Source organism: Grus americana, chromosome 22, assembly GCF_028858705.1.
Source record: "Grus americana isolate bGruAme1 chromosome 22, bGruAme1.mat, whole genome shotgun sequence".
In the NCBI taxonomy this organism is placed as follows: Eukaryota; Metazoa; Chordata; class Aves; order Gruiformes; family Gruidae; genus Grus; species Grus americana.
In genome coordinates, this window is record NC_072873.1 from 2,333,357 (window position 1) to 2,350,509 (window position 17,153).

At 69.0% G+C, this 17,153-nt stretch overlaps 1 protein-coding gene across 9 annotated transcripts in view; it reads left to right on the forward strand.

The window, feature by feature from the left end:
• ARHGAP23 (Rho GTPase activating protein 23) overlaps nt 1-17,153 on the forward strand; it is a 35,907-nt gene that overhangs the window by 12,122 nt on the left and 6,632 nt on the right. For 3 of the 9 annotated variants that reach the window (XM_054801827.1, XM_054801825.1, XM_054801822.1), the window contains exons 2-13: nt 6,603-6,785; nt 9,782-9,806; nt 10,766-10,858; nt 11,262-11,340; nt 11,630-11,684; nt 12,658-14,116; nt 14,467-14,622; nt 14,755-14,866; nt 14,959-15,016; nt 15,173-15,310; nt 15,409-15,708; nt 16,898-16,959. In XM_054801827.1, the coding sequence (XP_054657802.1) occupies nt 6,603-6,785; nt 9,782-9,806; nt 10,766-10,858; nt 11,262-11,340; nt 11,630-11,684; nt 12,658-14,116; nt 14,467-14,622; nt 14,755-14,866; nt 14,959-15,016; nt 15,173-15,310; nt 15,409-15,708; nt 16,898-16,959 (2,720 nt within the window). Of the gene's footprint in view, nt 1-3,330; nt 3,911-6,602; nt 6,786-9,144; nt 9,468-9,781; nt 9,807-10,765; nt 10,859-11,261; nt 11,341-11,629; nt 11,685-12,657; nt 14,117-14,466; nt 14,623-14,754; nt 14,867-14,958; nt 15,017-15,172; nt 15,311-15,408; nt 15,709-16,897; nt 16,960-17,153 lie in introns of those variants that run through there. The other 6 variants (XM_054801828.1, XM_054801826.1, XM_054801823.1 and 3 more) reach the window with 4 other exon arrangements.

Consider the following 17,153-nt stretch of genomic DNA (forward strand, 5'->3'; position numbering starts at 1 on the left):
AGGGGCATCCCGGGGGCTGGGGGGGCGCGTGCCGGCTGTGTGCCGGTAAGCAAGCACGCCCCCAAATCCCCACTGAGCTGCAAAGCTCCTCAGCCCTGGTTTGGGTTAAAGAGAATTAAAATGCTTTCTCCTGCGGGGCGGTAATCCCGGAGGCTGGGGCATGGCCAGGCGGGCTGCTCCTGGCGTGGTCCCCTGGGTGCTGCCCCCCGTTCTCCTGCCACCGTGTCCCCTGGGCAAGGTCCCGCTGCCGGAGCATCCCCGCTCTGCCTGGGGTGTGCGGGTGGGTGCAGGCAGCCCCTGCCCGCAGGGAGTGTCGGTCTGGGCTCCCTTCGGGGGTGCTGCCTCCCCAAATGCTGCCTGAGCTGACCTGGATCGAGGGGCACGGGTGGGATCCCCGTCACCCCGGTGGGATCCCTGTCACCCCTTCCCTGCTGGGACCCGCCGCAGGTGGGAGCAGGCAGCGGCTTTGCCATATAAGGGCTGGAAATCGGTTATTGTCTCAACATGGCTTTCTCCTCCCCGAAAATCCTATTAAAACCTCATTTTTCTGACCCTAATCTCAGCTCGCTGTTCAGGAGGGATTAGTTTTTGCCCCCCCCGCCCCAGCCCTGCACACTGCCGGCTCCGTGCAGGACAAACCTTCCCGCACAGAAAGTGGTGCCGGAGGAGGGAGGTCGGGGCCGAGCCCAGCACGCCGTGGTGGCGGCAGGACTGGCAGCTGCCTGTCCCTCTGTCCTCTGTTCCTGCCCGAAGCATGACGTGATCCTCGCTGCATGCCAGGGGTTGCAATGGCCCCGCTGGCAGGGACCCACGGCCGCAGCTGGCGGGGTCAGGACATGGCGGGGGGGGTGGGGGGGGTGGCGTGTGTGTCACCCCCCCGACCAGCTGGGACCACCGGGTCCATCCTGGGGGTGTCACCAGGGTGGGAGAGCGCTGGGAGCGGCAGCCATGGGGCAGGTGGGGGGCATCGGTGCAAAACGCAGGCAGCCCCCTGGTAAAGGCAGCGGGGTGCTCCCTGCCGCAAGGGAGGGCAGAGGCAGGCAGGGAGCGGGCAGCGTTGCCTTTGCACGGCTCCTCCGTGCCTCAGTTTCCCAGCAGGTTTGGCTGGGGGTGCAGGCAGGAGGGCGATGCCGGTAGATGGCCCTGCAACCCGCCGGCAGCGTGGGTGCGTGCACGCGTGGGCGCACATCCCCACGCCTGCGCGCCTGCCCCGGCGTGCCGGCAGCGGTGCATGCCGGGAGCGCGCTGCCTTCCCCCTTGCTCCTGTTTGGCCGCGTATTTAGGACACTCCTGTGCAAAACACAAGTATTTTGGAAGGCGTCCAGGCGCGCTCGCATTCCTCGGGGTGGAATCTGCCCCCGCGAACGCCGCCTGACCTTTCCCACTTTGGGCTGCGGGAACAATCCTGGGGCCCGTCCTCCCCTTGATCTCCCTCCCTGGGGGGCCGGAGACCCCTTCCCCAGCCGGCCCCTGCACCCCCAGGCTGCTGGGGCAGCTCCTGCCTGCTGGGACACGCCGGCAGCTCTGCAGGGTGCCTGTCCCCGGGCGCGGGTGCAGGGCTGTCCCCGGGGCAGCTCCCATGGGACACCCCCGGGGAGACGTGGCGCGTGATGTCAGGGTGGCCCGGGGAGGAAGGCGATGACGGGGGTTTGGGTCCCACGTTTCCCCGTCCCAATTTCTCCCTGGGCTGTTGGTGCAGAGGCACTGGGACGGTGTCGTGGGGTGTGCTCGGGGTGTGCAGTCGGGTCCCTGGGGACACAGCTGCCACCAAGTCACTCGAGCCAGCCGCCCGGCAGCGCTCGGGACAGGCGCTGGGGCTGTTACGGGGCAGAGCCGTGGCACCTTGGCCAGGGTAGACACTGGGGCCGTGCTGAACGCCGAAGCACTGCCAGCATGCAGGGGTCCGTGGGGCATGGCATCCCAGGGACCGTCCCTGCACTGTGTCCGGTGCCAGCCCGGCTGATGGCTGGCGGGAAGCGGGTGCATGGCATCGTACCGGCGGGCTGGTCCTGCTGGTGGGGTGCAGGGGGGGCAGAGGAGAGGAGGGGGCTGCAGTGAGCGGGGCAGCCGGCCCCGAGGCTGCGGGCTGCAATCCCAGCAATGCCCGGCATTTCCCCGGCGCGGCCGCACGTGCCTCTCCTCGGCCTCCGGCACGGCAGGAATGCGGTGCGGGACCCCCTCGTGTAGGGATGGGGACAGGCAGCGTGGGGGGAGGCAGGGCAGGGGGACGCTGCCCACCCACAGCCCCTGCCTGGGTCCGGTCTCTGCAGGCACCGGGCTTACCAAGGTGCTGCTGTTTTCCTTAGTCCTCCCATGTTTTGGCCGCCACGGTGGAGGGCGGCTCAGGGGGCACGAAGGGGGTGCGGGGTGGGCTGGGGAAGGGTGATTTGTCCCCCTGGAGCAGCGGAAGCCCCCGGGTACCAGTGAAAAGGGCAGTTTGCCATCCCTGCCTGTGGCCTCGACGCTGGGGAGCTGGGATTAAGCTATGGGGGGCTGGTGGCTCTGTACCTGGGGGACAACAGGGACCCGCCGTGCCTGCAGCCCAGGGCATCCCCCGAAATGGGAGATGGGGCTCGGGGGGGGGCTTTTGGTTTTGCTTCTGGTGGGAAGTGTCCTTGAAGCCACCGCCCTTTGCCACAGGCACTGAGCAGGGGGGTCGGGGGGCTGTGTCGGTCCCTGGGGGGCTGTGCTAGCAGAGCCTGGGGCTGGCTACGTGTCCCCGCTGCGTGGGCTCTGCTGGGCAAGGGGGACAGAGAGGGGACCGCGGGGGTCTCAGAGCCCCCACTGGCTCCCCCCTTGCAGAGCCCCACAGTGGCTCGTCTCCTGGCTGAGCAGGGGTGACACTTGCTGCACCCCCAGGCTGTCCCCCTCCCTGTCCCCGGCATCGCCTGATGCCCTGCGGAGAGCAAGCGGAGGAAGGAAGGAAGGAAGGGGCCGGGAGGAGGGAAAGGAGGAAGCGGGGAGGGTGGGATACTGCCCGGGGTGATGGAGGAAGAAGGGGGCGGATTAAAAAAAAAAAAAGAAAGAAAGAAAGAAAGAAAGAAAGAAAGAAAGAAAGAAAAAAGGGAAAGTCCAGGCAAAGTGACACTGCAGGCAGCGGGGGCTGGCTCGACGCAGGGGACGGTGGGCTGGGCACGCTGATCCCTGCCAGCAGCTGGAGCCCCAGCCTGCCAGCCCAGCCGGGGCGTGTGGCCGCCCGCCCTCCGTCCATCCCACCCGCCCTCCGTCCATCCATCCACCCATCCATCCATCCACCCATCCCACCCTCCGTCCATCCCCGCGCAGCGCGGGTGCCTGGGTGGGGGCCAGCTGCTGCCCGTCACGCCGGGGCTGTGTTGCTCACAGGGGGTGTGAGCGAGCGAGCAAGCGAGCGTGCGAGTGTGTGTGTGTGTGCAGCATCACCGGGCTGGGAGCACCGCACGTTGCCCGAGCCATGCGAGACGTTGCAGCCGGCCCCGCGCCGCCCCCGGCAGCCGCCCCCCACCGCCGTGCTGCCCAGCTCGGGGGCTGCAGCCAGTGACGGAGGCGGTGAGCCCATGGCTGTGCCGGCAGCCAGCTGAGAGCCCGCGCCGCCGCGCCTCGCCTGCCGAAGCCGGGCCTGGACTGCGGCCGCATGGTGGAGGAGAGCGCGGGCAGAGGAGAGCGGGGGTCCCAGTGGGTGCTGCGGGGTCCCCCCCGGCCCCCGCCAGCCCCCAGCCCCGTGACGGTGGTGAGCAAGGGGCTGTGGAGCGTGGAACGAGCCGGCAAGGGCTGGCGTTTGGAGCGCGCCGTCGGGGTGGACTGCAGCTCGCCTGAGCCCCGCTGCATCTGGCTGAGCAGCCTGCGCCGGCACGCTGCCGCCCTGGACCACCGCTGGCCCCCGGCCCCCCGGCACGGCCACACACCCCCCTGCACCGACAAGTGCCACCGGGTGAGAACCGCGTGCCGGAGATGCCGGGTGTCGCTCCTCGTTTGGAGGGTGGGATGTTGTGTGGGGGATGGCAGGGGATGGGGGGCTTCCCCCGGTGCGGGGCGGGGGGGGTGGTCTGGGGCAGTGCTGGGGCTGTCACAGCTCCCGGGCAGCAGTGCGTCCCCTTCGTCCCCTGCCCTGCTCGCCGTGCCCGGGAGGGGGGACGGATCCTGCCCCCCCAGGAGGGCTCTGCGGGATGCAGGGAAAACACTCCTTCGTTCTGCAGGAGTGGGACAGCGGCGGGGGACACTGTCCCATCATGTGCCATCGTGTCCCCATGGGGGGGGGGGCGAGGTGGCACGGTGACATGGGGTACAGGGACCCGGTGACACCTGTGCTGGGGGGCAAGGGACCATCCTCGCTGCCCGCAGCCCCTGTGGGACGGGAGTTTGGGGGAGCCGCGCTAACGAGCAGGATGCAGCTGGTGGGAGCACAGCAGAAACCGCCGGGCTGGGGGTAAAATAAAGCCAAAAAGCCGGGAGGTAACTGACCCCCTGTGGGGAGGGGGGACGGGGAGCTGAGGACAAATGGCTGAGGTGACAAATCAGGTGTCAACCCCACTGCTGGGGGAGCTGGAGCATCTGTGGGGCCGTGAGCCAGCGTGGGGGATGGCCAAGCCCAAAGCTGGGCGCTTTGCAGCCCAAAAAAACTCCAAGCCAGGGTGGGTGAAGAGGGAAACTGAGGCACGGCGGTCCGGGATGGTTTGCTCTGCCCACCCCCCCTTGCAGGGCGCTTTGCAGGGTCTCTGCAGCCGGTGACTTCCCTCCCATCAGGCTTTTGCTCGGCCGAAAGGCCGAATTCAGGTCCGGGGGACCAGCGATGCTGTAATGGGTACACGGCAGCTGGGGACGCGGCCACGGCTCCGGCACACCCGTGACAGGGACACGTCCCCATCCCTGCGGGTCGGTGCTGCCATGGGTGTCTCCAACCGATCCGACCCTCTCCGAGGCTTGTCTGTGCCGGTTAAAATCAGCAGGGCACATTCAGCTGTCAGCTTAAAAATAATCCGGCGAGCCAGCGGCCGACACAATGGAGGGCGCAGATGGGGACAGGCGCCGGGCTGGGATGTTCGTGCCCCTGGGGCGAAGGGATGGGGATCCCCATGGGAGCGTGGGGTGCCCGTTGCCATCTGGTTTTGGGTCACTAGTTGGGGCGCGTGAGGTGCTGGGAGGGCTTGGGGGCTCGTGGGGAGCTTTGGTGCTGGTAATGGGGTTTTCTGGCTCTCCCGTGCCGGGGTTTGGAGTGCCGCAGCTCTCTTTATTTTTTGGGGTATCTGTGGTGTCCGCAAGCACCCGAAGCCCTTGTACCCCCTCCCCGGGTTTGCTCCGGTGGTGACGGAGTGGGTCCGTGGGTGCTGTGCCAGAGCCGGAGCTGTGCCCTCAGCCTGGGGACCCTGTTCCCAGGGGGACGGGACCCCCAGCCCCAGCTGCAGCCAGGCCCCGTGCGGGACGTGCCGGCACAGGGAGCGCAGCCCGGCTCCGCTGAGCTGCCGTCACGTTTCCCCACCGGCAGCGAAAAGGCCCACTCAGCACAGGCACAGACAAAGGCTTTTTGTGCCTCGTCCCTTTGTGTGTCCCTCTCCCTCCCCGCTCCCCGTCCATCGCTTCAACCGAAACGGCGCCTGAATTTTAACACCCTCGCCCCGGGATGGGCTGGCTCCGGCTGCTGCAGCGGGGAAGCAAACGGCACCCGGGCAGGACCCCGGCAGATTCCCACCCCCCCCCGAACCCGGCTGCCGCTGCCCTGCCTGGCCCTACCCACTCCCAGATTACAAATTTCTCCGGTTTTTAGCAGAGCTCAGTGCTGCTGGGGCGTTGGGCAGGGTCCTCTGCTCCCTTTGGCTGCGGGGCTGCTCCCACCTCAGCAGGGCTGGTGGATGCAGCAGATGCCAAATGCGCAGCCAGATGTGCAGCCAGATGTGCAGCCACGGAAAGCAGCAACATCCCTCGGCCGGGGCTGTGCTAAACCCTCCCAAACCCCGCCAAGGTGTCAGGACTCCTGCTGCCCCTCCGAGCTCCCTGCCCGCGTGCCAGGATAGACGCCTGCTCTGGCTCTGCCGCAGCCCCGTTCCCCCTCCTGACACCGGCACCGGGGGCTGCGGGCTGGACCCGCGTTCCTCTTGGCCCGATCTGCTGCTCCAGGCAGCGTCCCCTGCCAGAGCCCAACATGGTGCCGGGTCCCTGCTCTGTCTCGGGAAGCGTCACTCATCCAGCCACCTCCCGGGCAGCTCTTTCCGGCTTGCCCGAGGTTATTACTGCAGCGTCATCGGAAGGGGACCTTTTGTCCCTGACCCCCCCCCAACCCACCCCATCTCTCCTCCTGCTGCGCTGGCTCCTGGGTCCCATCCAGACCCCCAGGCACAGCTCATTTCCACCCACCCCCCCCCGCCCTTTTGGTTTTTTTTTAATCCCTTTCCATGTACTTTCCCCAGAAAAGGTCCCATGCGAGGAGTCTTGGGGGATGCTGGCGGGGTGGTCTGTGGGGGCTGGAATTTCTGCCGTGAGGCCGGGAGTAGGGAGGGGGTTCCTAGGAATGGAGCAGCTTTTTGGGTAGATCTCAGCTCCCCAGTGCAGGGCTTTGGGGGGGCTTTGGGGGGGCTGACTGCCTGTACCACCCCCCCCCCAGAAAGTGACATCTTCCTCCTCGTCCCCAGCAGCCGACGGCGGGCCGGAGAGATGGGGCGTCCCCGAACGCCAATGTGCCCCTGGAGGGGCCCTTCCCCTGGGTGGGCCCGAAGACGGTGGTGCTGCGGAAGAGCTCGCAGGGGGGATTCGGCTTCACCCTCCGGCACTTCATCGTCTACCCCCCGGAGTCGGCGGTGCACTCCACCGCCAAGGTAGGGCTGGGACCTGGGAGGGGGGGGCTGTGCGGACCCCCAGGGCTGCTGAGCGGGGTCCGAGGTGCCGTGGTTGGGTGCAGGGTGCTTGTATATGGGCTGGGGGGTGGGCAGGGGTGTCTGGGGAACCGTGGAGTGAACCATCCGTTGCCTGCCTCGTTGGGGTGCCTGGGCACGTCCCCACCCATGGGCGGCCCTGGGATGGAGGAGCCCACGGAGCTGCTGGGAGACGTGCTCTGAGCCTCCGGAGCTGTCCCCGAGCCTCTCGGTGCGGGACACGGCTGTCTGCAGGAATGGAGAGAATCCCTCGGCTCCGAACGATGGCTCTGGCATTCCCGGGAATGGCAGGAAAAGGCACTTCAGAGCCCCCGAGGCTTGGCACGACGGGACATCGCTCGAGCCAAAGTGAACCGCACACGGCCACTGTGAAGCTGAGCCTGGGAGCGGGCGATTCCAAGGACGCCGTTCAAGCCCTTCATTGCAACCCTCCTCCTCCTCCTCCTCTGACCAGCATCATCAGCTCGTCCCCTCGAAGCGCTGGCAGGTCCTCGCCCAGGGAGGGGCACATGCCCGGCCCCACCAGTGCACCTCCAGTGCAGCAGCTTTACAGCTCCCAGTTGGGCTGTCAGCGGGAGGCTTCGGGCTGGATCTGCCCCGGGACCCAGCAACCGCGATCGCGTCTTGGCTCGGCTGCAGCCCGGACCCTTCCCCCCCGCGCTGCTTTTTGGGGGGGAACCAACCCCCAGGTTGGCCATTGCTTCCTGCACCCTCAGCCATCGAGAAGCCCCGATCTGGGCAGCACTTCCTCCCCTCCGGGATGGAGGGACCCTGCGAAACCACCCGGCAGCTTCCAGCGTGGCCCGTGTCGTCTGCGCCCGAAGGCGATGAGCCAGCTCTCCTGCCGTGCCAGCTCCAAGCCCCCGGGGTTTGAAATCCCCCTCTCGCCCTGTTTTCTGCAGCGGCAGCTTCATGCAGATGAAGGGAGAAGCGTCTGGGAGCTGCACGGTCTGTCGCAGCCCTTTCCCTGCTCCGGGGTGGGCAGACTTGGGTGCTCCCATCACCTCCAGAGCTTTTTAGCTGCCCACAGTCCCACGGCTCTGGCTGCCTCACGGCTCCGGCTGCCCCACGGCTCCGGCTGCCCCACAGCCCGGCGCTCGCTGCCTCCTCCCCACGGGCAGGGAACTGCAGTGGGAAATGAGTCACAGGGTGGGGAGAAGCAACTCACTGGAGTCCCGGCTCAGCATCCTCCGTCACAGCGCTTTTCCCAGGCTCCTTATTCTGCTTCCCCAAATCCTTCCTGCCTGCACTTTCCTGCCTGCACCAGGAACACCGACCTGACCCGTCTCCGCAGCGTGACTCTGCAAAGGAGCTTTCGTCGTGGGGATGATCCGAACCGACCTGCTCGCTTCCACCTCTCCATCCTCCTCCTAAGGCAGCCTCCAAAAGCGAGGGACTGATCCTGCCCCGTGGCACTGGGGACCAGGGCTGAGCCCCGTCAGGGCGGGAGCACACGGTGCCGCGTGGGAAGGAGCCAGATCAGCGCCGGAAGGCGGAGATGTTCTTGGAAAGGGGCTGGGAATAGCTCCCGGCACCCGTCTGAGCCGAAGCCGGCGTTCCTGGGCCGGTGGGGCAGGGTGCAGTGCGGCTGGCTCAGCACCCGTGGGTGCCGGCAGGCAGCCAGGTCCGGGGGCTGAGTTTCGGTGGGGTTGACTCAGCAGGGAGGGTGACGGCAGAGCTGCCTTCACCGCACCGTGCTTTGGCATCGCCGCGCCCAGCCTTGGCCCCAGCCCTGGGAGCGGGGCCGCCGGGCTGCCCTCGGGGCTGGGAAGGGCTCCGGGGTGCTGCAGGGCGAGGAGGGGCAGGGAGACGGGTGAGTCCCTGCCTCCAGGGGCCCTCGGTGGCCCCACGCTCCTGCCGTGGCACCGCGGCGGTCGCTCGGTGCGTGGGCAATGGTGCCGGATGTGTGCCGAGGCCGCGGGACGTGGCTATTCCTTCCCACCGTGCAATGGACGCCATGGAGACATGCCTCCAGCCCCCTCCTCCTCCTCACTGGGAACGTCCCTCCGTCACACTGGGATGGAGACCGGTCCCTTCCCAGCACCCCGGAGGGACCTGCCCACCCTGGGGACGTTGGGGCTGTGTCCCCGCTGCCCTGCACGGGCTGGGGGCTGGGGAGGGAGCTGTGGCTGCTGAAGCCTCTTGGCCGGAGCCGAGCTCGTGCGTCCCCGGGAGACGACAGGATGCGGCACTTGCGGAGTGAGAAATCCCCTTCCAGGTGCCTGGGTCCCTCCACGGGACCCACGTGTGGGGCTGAGCACCCCAGGGTGCCAGGGGATCGGCAGCGTGGGTACCAGCACCCCGTGCCCTGCCGCAGCCTCCCAGGGCTGTCCCCTGCCCGTGGCAGCCCTGGCAACCCGTCCCGTGCAGGAGGCTGCGGAGATGACCCACCCCCGGGGGACACGCTCCCCCCGCCGAATAATTGCAGGGCTAAATATAGCCCCGCTGGCGGCTGGTGCCCCTCTGAGGACGTCTCCGCAAAGCCTTCCCCTTCCCGGGGGTCCCTGCAGTGGGACCTGGGTGCTGCGGTGGCATGGGTGCCAGTGGGCACCTTTGTCTCTCCCCTGGGACCCCACTGCGGGGGCTCGGGCTCTCCCCGGCCAGGCTCGGTGGCCCAGGAGAAGGGTGAGATGCCGCCATGGGGCTGGCTGGGCCCCTTCCCGCTCCCCGGCCCCAAAACCGGCCCCTTCCCCGGCAGCTGGGTACGGGGGGCTGCGGCGGGTCCCGCTCCCTGCCCGCCGGTGGGGCTGCGCGGGCAGCCCGGCCGGATCCGGTGTCAGGAGGTAATTTTAGCCGGGGGTGGCACAGGGCAGAGGGACGCGCAGGTCCTGCGAGGGGCTTCATGGGGCTGGCACCCCTCCGGTCCGCTCCCGGTCCCCCCGCCACCGCGGCTGCCCTGTCCCGGCCACCAAATAAGTGTTTTTCTCTTCTCTCGACAGGAGGAGGAGAACGGGAACCGAGCAGGTGAGCACCGGCGCTGTGCCGCCACGGGGACCCCGGGGATCCCCCGCTCAGGGGGACGTCGCAACCCGGATCGGTGGGCACAGGGGTGCGGGGGGCAGGCGGCTGTCACTGTCACAGTGGGTGTTGCGGCTGGGGGACACAGCCGTCTCCGCTGGCTGGCACCGTGACCCGAAATACCGGCTGGCGGTGAAGCGGCGCGGTGCTTCAGTGGCAGCTCGGTGGCACTCGGTGCGGCAGATGGGCTCGGTGTCCCCAAAGCCTTTGGGAGGTTCACTGGACCTCGTGCCCAGGGGGGTCTGTCTCAAAGCCGGAGGGGCTGCGGTGTGGCCAGCACCGGTCCCTGCAGTGGGTTGCTTGGCCGAGCACGGGGTGTTTGGGGACAGGGACACGGCCCCGCTCTCCTCCCCGAGGCTGACGGTGACGTGAGCGAATGTGAAGGCGTCGGAACGGATCGGCACGCCGGCAGCGTGACGAGGCGCTGGGGCTGCGATCCCCGGGGGCTGGGATGGATGCGGGCGGCAGCAGCCAGACCCGGCACCCAGCGCCAGTCGGGGCTGGGGGGACGCTGGCCTCGCTGCAGGAGGTCCCCGGGGGATTCAGCGTCCCTTGTCGTCACCATCCCTCTGCCATCCTTCCGCCGCCCCCCCCGGCCCACCCGCCCTCTGGTTTCTTGCAGCACCCAACGGCTTTTGCTCTTGCAAAGGACTGTGGCTGCAGCCACACCGGGGAACAGCCGCGGCTGGGGGAGACGGGTGTCAGGGGGTGGGGGGGGGCTGCCCCGAGAGGGGGGGTTTGCCCAGGGCAGGACCTTTGCTCCGCAGGTCCTGGCTACAGGCAGGGCTGGCACGCGTGGGCTGGGGGAGGCGAGGAGGGTACCGCGAGGGGCCAAGCGTGCTTCTTGCCGTGGGACGGGCCCGGCCGTGCCGGCGGCTCCCTGACGCTGTGTCCCTGGGGAGCAGGTCCCCCCCGGAGCCGCCTGGAGCCCATGGACACCATCTTCGTGAAGAACGTGCGGGAGGATGGGCCGGCGCACCAGGCTGGGCTGCGCACCGGTGAGCGGGGGCATGTGGGGCGGACGGGCTGGCGGGGTTCGGAGCCGGAGATGGCTCCAGGCTGCTCGCAGGATGTGTGCGACGCCCTGCCCCCTCTGCTGCGGGCTTTATTACTTGTTTTGCTCTTTTTCTTTCATTCTCTCTTTTTCCCCCCCCTTCTCTCTGCTCCCTGGTGCTGCGGGGGCTCTGCTCTCTCATCCCTGGCCTGGGGTGCTCACAGCAGCATTGGGTTAGGCTGGTTTTGGGGTCCTCACAGCTCCCCTCGCCGCACGGGACCTGGCTCTGCCCCTGGCAGAAGCCGTGGCCATGTTCAAACCTTGCTGTGAGCGACTGTGGGGACAGCCAAGTGCCACCACCGCCGCGCTGACCTGTGGTGACACTGTCTTCTTCCCCTGCTCTGCAGGGGACCGGCTGGTCAAGGTGAACGGGGAGAGCATCATCGGGAAAACCTACTCGCAGGTCATCGCCCTGATCCAGAACAGGTCAGTCCCCTTCCCTGGGGGGGGGACGGGCAGAGCTGGGGGGTGACGGGTAGGGGACACATCGCAGCAGGCACCGTGGGGCTGGCAGGAGCCGTGAGTCACTCGGGCGCCCGCAGGCAGCGATGCTGCAGGGGACCAGGGACAGGCAGCGGCGTGCTGTGACCATCACGTGGGGATGGGGACATTCGTCCTCTCGTGGGGGATTCGGCTGAGCATGAGATTGGTCTCCCTGGGGGCAGGCAGGGACCGATCCTGGCCACCCTGACCCCTCCGTGTCCTGTCCCCGCAGTGACGATGTGCTGGAGCTCTCCATCATGCCCAAGGACGAGGACATCCTCCAGCTGGTGAGTTTGCCGGGCGGGTGCCGGGGACCGGGCTCAGGTTCCCCAGCGTGGCTTTCCCGGGCTGTGCCAGCGTTCCCACCCCACCAAACCTGAGGGGCTGCTCTGTCCCTGCCCACGCTCCTCCTGCATCTTGGGCGGGGGTGGCCAAGTGCCCCTACCTTGCTGGGGACCCTTGGGGACATCCCTGGAGCAGCAGTGGGTGCAGAAACAGAGGTGCCAGGGGGGCCGGGGCAGGAAGGATGGGGGATGTGGCCCCTGGGGGTTTTTTTGGGGGGGGAATCCTCAGGCATAGGTGGAAGGCGAGTTCCTCTGGGTCCTGGGGTCTGGCTTATCCTCGGAGCACCCCAAGTGTCCCTGCTGTTGGTGAGCTGGGGGTCCGGGGGCAGCGGTGGCCCCAGAAGGGTGGCCCAAGCCAACGGGTGTGCGTGGGGCTTTGCCCGGTGCTCCTCTGGTGCCGGCTGCCTCGCGGGGCTCTCCCGGCAGTGCCGCTGGCACCAGCCCCCGGTGTGGCTCTTAGGTGACACCGCAGCTTGGCCCCAGCCTGGGGGATCTGCTCCCATTGGGCTGGGGGGGGGGGTGTCTTACAGCCCTGGCAAGGGGGGGGGATCTCACGTCTGCGCCTGCCCCGGGGCTCCGAGGATCCCCCGGGCGTGAAGTTGGAGGTGCCTGTGAAAAGTGAGAAGGGAGAGCCGGGCCCCGCCAGCCGTGCCGGGGTATTTTGGGAAGGAGGGAAGGGGAAGGGAGGGCGGCCGGGCGGCGGGGGGGGAGCGGAAGGGCTGGTGGTGGTGGCAGCCCCGCTCAGCGCCAGAGGGGCCCCGTGGCAAAGAGGGGCCGGGGGGGGCTGCCCAGCTCGCCCCGACAGGGAGGTTTGCTTGCAGGTTGGGGAGGAGCAGAGAGCACCCCCGAGGCACCCTGCCCGTGGTGGGAGCGGGGTGTTGCAGCCCCCCACCCTGACCCCCCCGTCCCCCCGCAGGCGTATTCGCAGGATGCCTACCTGAAGGGCAACGAGCCGTACTCTGGTGGGGCGCAGAGCATCCCCGAGCCCCCCCCCATCTGTTACCCGCGGAAGACGTACCCCTTCCAGGCGCGGGGTGCCGAGCCCCCCCCTGGCCAGCCGCCGGATGCCCGTGCCCACCACCCCGCCGCCGCGGGCCCCTCGTCCCCGCTCGGCACAACCACGCTCGCCAGCACCTGGAGAGAGGCGGGTGGCAGCCCCGTGCACCGCCCCGACGAGCTGCAGCCTGGGGGTCCCCCCCCACGCCCCACCGCACCCCACGGACACCCCAGCTCCTTCTCCCGCACCGGCTGCCCCAGCAACGTCGCATCCTCTCTGCCTGACCGCTACGGGATGCCCCCCCCCACCCCCTCCTGCTACGGGGTCCCCAAGCACGTCGCGGAGCACCAGACTCACTGCGGCTTCAAGGAGGGCGTCGGGGGGCTGTCGGGGGCCGGGCGGCCCCCCCGGGAGGCAGCGGGCAGCCAGCGTGTCCCCGGCCGGCAGGAGTGCCAGCAGGCTCTGTCCCGCTGGTTTTGCAGCCAGGAGCCACGGCGGAGTGCCTCGGAGGAGCGGCGGCACGCCATGCCGCCCCGCTACCGTAGCGTGTCCCAGGACCGGTTGGGGGGCTCGGCGGCGAACCCCCGGGGCTGGCCGCACAGCGCCTCGCACGACACCCTGCTGCAGCCCTCCCGCGAAGGCTGGGCGCCCCGCGCCCGCTCCGACCACTACCTGGGCAGGTACGGGCGCTCCATGGAGGCGCTGGAGCCCGGCGCCCTGCTCTCCCCTCGCCTCGACCGCTCCGCGTGGCCACCCCAGAGGGTCTGCCGGGCCACCGTCACCACTGCCGCGCAGATCATCCCGCACAGCTCCTTCACGCCTTCCTCCTCCTCCTCCTCCTCACGGGAGCCGGCGCCTGTGCAGAAGCACCCGTCGCAGCCCAACCTGCAGAGCGTGGATGATTCGGGCTACATCGGCTACCGGAGCTACAGCCCATCCTTCCAGCGCCGCACCGGGCTGCTGCACGCTCTCTCCTTCCGCGATCCGGCTTTCGGTGGCCTGCCCACCTTCAGCATCTCGCAGCGGCCGGCCGCCCCGCTCCCGGAGAGGGTGATCCCCGCCATCCCACCGCCCACCGGCCCCCCCCCGATGCCTACCGCACCCAGGGAGCAGCGGCCGGAGAGCAGCCGGGTGCCCGAGCAGCCGGAGGAGCGGAGGGAAGAGGTGGTTTTGCGGCAGAAGCCGCCCACGGGCCGCAAGATGCCACCCCCCCTGCGGCAGATGAACTTTGTCTTCCCCGAGGGGGTGAAGGAGACGGACATTTGTGACCCCCCGCCGGCTGGCAGCAAAGGGGAGAGGCCGGCGGCCGAGCGGCAAGGCCGGCGTGTGGCTCCCTTGGCAGCCCCCGAGGACTCGCTGGCGTCCATCCCCTTCATCGGTGGGTTGGGGCGGCGCGGCGGGGGGGGGGGTGGCTGCCTCCAGGAGGGGGGCGGTTAGCAAGTCCCGTGCTGGGGAGGGCACGTTTTGCTGGGACAGGGCACGGTTTCAGAGCACCCATCCGTGGCTGGTGTGGGGATGGGGGGTTGGGGGTCCGCGGGGTTGCTCTGTGCAAAGCTCTGGGTGCGCCGGTGGCTCCTGGTTTTGCAGGGGGTGGGAGCGTGTCCCCCAGCCCAGCCCGGGCCCCTGCAAACCCACGACCTACCAGAAGCGCCGGGTGGTCCCAGCACGGACTTGCCCACCCCAGTCCTGCCCCGACCCCTCTTGCAATGCCGCCCACCCCTCTCGCAGACGAACCCACCAGCCCCAGCATTGACCTGAAGGCCAAGCACATCCCCGCCTCCTCGGTGGTCTCCAGCGCCATGAACTCCGCACCCGCCGTCGCCACCAGCCCCTCCTCGCCCACCTTCGCCTTTGCGCTGAGCCGGCACTACTCCCAGGACTGCAGTAAGTGCTGCGGGGGCTCTGACCGGGGTCCGGGGTGGGGGTAGGATGGGGAGGAGCAGCCCCCAGCCCCGGAGCTCTGCCCCGCGCCCGCTGGGCTGAGCAGCGTGGGCTTTGTCCTTCTCCCCCGCGCAGGCAGCATCAAGGCCGGCCGCCGCTCGTCCTACCTCCTGGCCATCACCACCGAGCGCTCAAAGTCCTGCGACGATGGTCTGAACGCATTTCGGGACGAGGGGAAGATCCTAAGGTAGGGCTGGATCCCCCCTCCCAATCCCACCACTGCACGGCTCCCGTCCCCTCCCCACCGTCCCGCTCACGGGGGCTGCTCTCCCCCCGCAGGAGGATGCCCAGCCGGGTCCCCAGCCTCCGCATGCTGAGGAGCTTCTTCACCGATGGGGTGAGTGTCGGGTGGTGGCGAGGGCTGGGGGTCCTGGGGATGCCCCCCCGCCCGGGTACCCCTACAGGAGGGTAGCCCGGGGTCGCTCTGCCTGGCTGGCGGAGCAGGAGGTGCCCATGGCATCACCCCAACGGTGCCCGCTGGTCCCCCCCGCAGTCTCTGGACAGCCTTGGCACGTCCGAAGACGCCCGCTCCAAAAGACACTCAACCTCCGACCTCTCGGACGTCCCGTTCAGCGCCGTGAGGAAGGAGGGCTGGCTCCACTGCAAGCAGATCCTCACCAAAAAGGGGAAGGTAGGCGGGTGCCTCCCCGAGCCCAGCCGTCGATGCGGGGGGGACCTACCCCGCCGCGAGCATCCCTGAGGTCCGTGCCCCATCCCTTCTCCCCGCAGAAGGTCGGTGGAGGCATCCGGCAGTGGAAGCGCGTCTTCGCCGTGCTGCGCACCCACTCGCTGTACCTGTGCAAGGACAGGCGGGAGGCGGTGACCTGCGCCCCGGCCCCAGGTGAGGAGGAGCCGCCGATCAGCATCCGAGCGTGCCTGGTGGACATCTCCTACAGCGAGACCAAGAGGAAGCACGTCTTCCGGCTGACGACCGCTGACTTCTGTGAATATCTCTTTCAGGCAGAGGATCGGGAAGACATGCTGGCCTGGATCAAAGTCATCAGGGAGAACAGCAAGGCTGAGGGCGAGGTGAGAGCCACATGGGGCTCCCGGCTGCCTCTGGCTCTCCCGGCACTAACCGCCTCGGCTCTCTCCGGCTCTTTGCCTTGTGCTGCTTCCCCAGGCCACGGCCAGCCCCTGCGGCGTGGGGCTCGCCCGGCCCGCGCCGTGCTCCCAGGGGTGCACGGGGGCTCGCGGGTGCCGCGGCGTCCAAGAAGACCTCGGCCAGGGCAGGGTGCGCCGGGGCGCTCGGCAGAGGCGGCGTGGCTTTCCGCGTGCCGCAGCGGCGCTTCCAGGCAGGGTCGGCGCCGGATCTGCCGGCGGCATTTGGTCGTGCGGTGGGAGAGGAGCGTGCATGGCTCTGCCGTGGTGTGGTGTGTCTCCTTTGGTGGAGAGAGATCTGGCAGGGAGCTCCCTGCCGGCGCTGGGCACGGTGCCCGTGTGGTGCTGCCGACTGCCGGGGCTGGCGCCGGGGTCGGGGCTGTGAGCCCGTTCTGGGCAGCCGTGGTCTGTGCAGCGGGTCGCTCGGGTCTGAGATGGGGAGAGCTGCTCCCCGGGGCCGCGGGCTCCAGTGGAAGATCCGCGGGGCTGGATGTGCCAGCGCTGGGCTGGCTGCGCGCCGTCTCCCCGTGGTGCCGGGATGGCCTCATTTGGTTGCAGCGTTTGTGCCGGGGTCATGGCAGGCTCCGGCCCTCGAGGGTGCGTTGAGCTCGGAGCGGTCTCTGGTTCTCTGCGGCACAGCCCCGTTCCGGAGGGTGCAGGGGGCTCGGCGGCGCCGGCAGTGCCAGCATAGGGAAGGTCCTGCCGGATCGGAGCGTGCAGAGCCGTCTGGGCACCTGCCAGGGCTGTGGTGCTGCCGGGCGGGCGGCATCCCGCAGGGATGGGCGCGCGTCTTTGGATGCCGCGTGGTGCAGCGGGTGCGCCTGGTGCGGGCAGACGGAGGTGTGCGTGCTGCCGAGGGACGCGCCTGTCCCTGAGCCTCTGCGGCAGGCTCGGAGTCCGCGTGCCGCCCCGCGCCGTGGCAAGGAGCGCCGCAGACCTCAGCGGGGCAGCGAGCGCTGGCGGGCACCGGCTGTTTCGGGGCAGCGGGGACCCGGTCCTGCCCTCGCCTGGTCCTGCCTGGCCCCGTGCAGCACCCGGCAGAGCGTGGGCTTGCCTGGGGCCTCCGTCGGCCGCGCTGCTCAAGCTCTCCCTTCCCCTCTTCTCTCTGCCTCTCCAGGACCCCGGTTTTGCCAGCCAAGCGCTTATCAACAAGAAGTTAAACGACTACCGGAAAGTGAGGTACGGACCCGGGAGCGGTGGGCACCGAGACCCCCGAGCGCTTTATTCACCTCAATTTTAAAGTGGTGGAGCAAAGCCAGTGCCTCCCTTGATAGGGCAGCACCAGAGGTGCTGGCTGCACCCCTCTTCTCTCGGGGTGCCGGCGGGGTCCGGTTCAGCCGAACTGGCACCAAGCAAAGGGTTAAAGCGGTTCA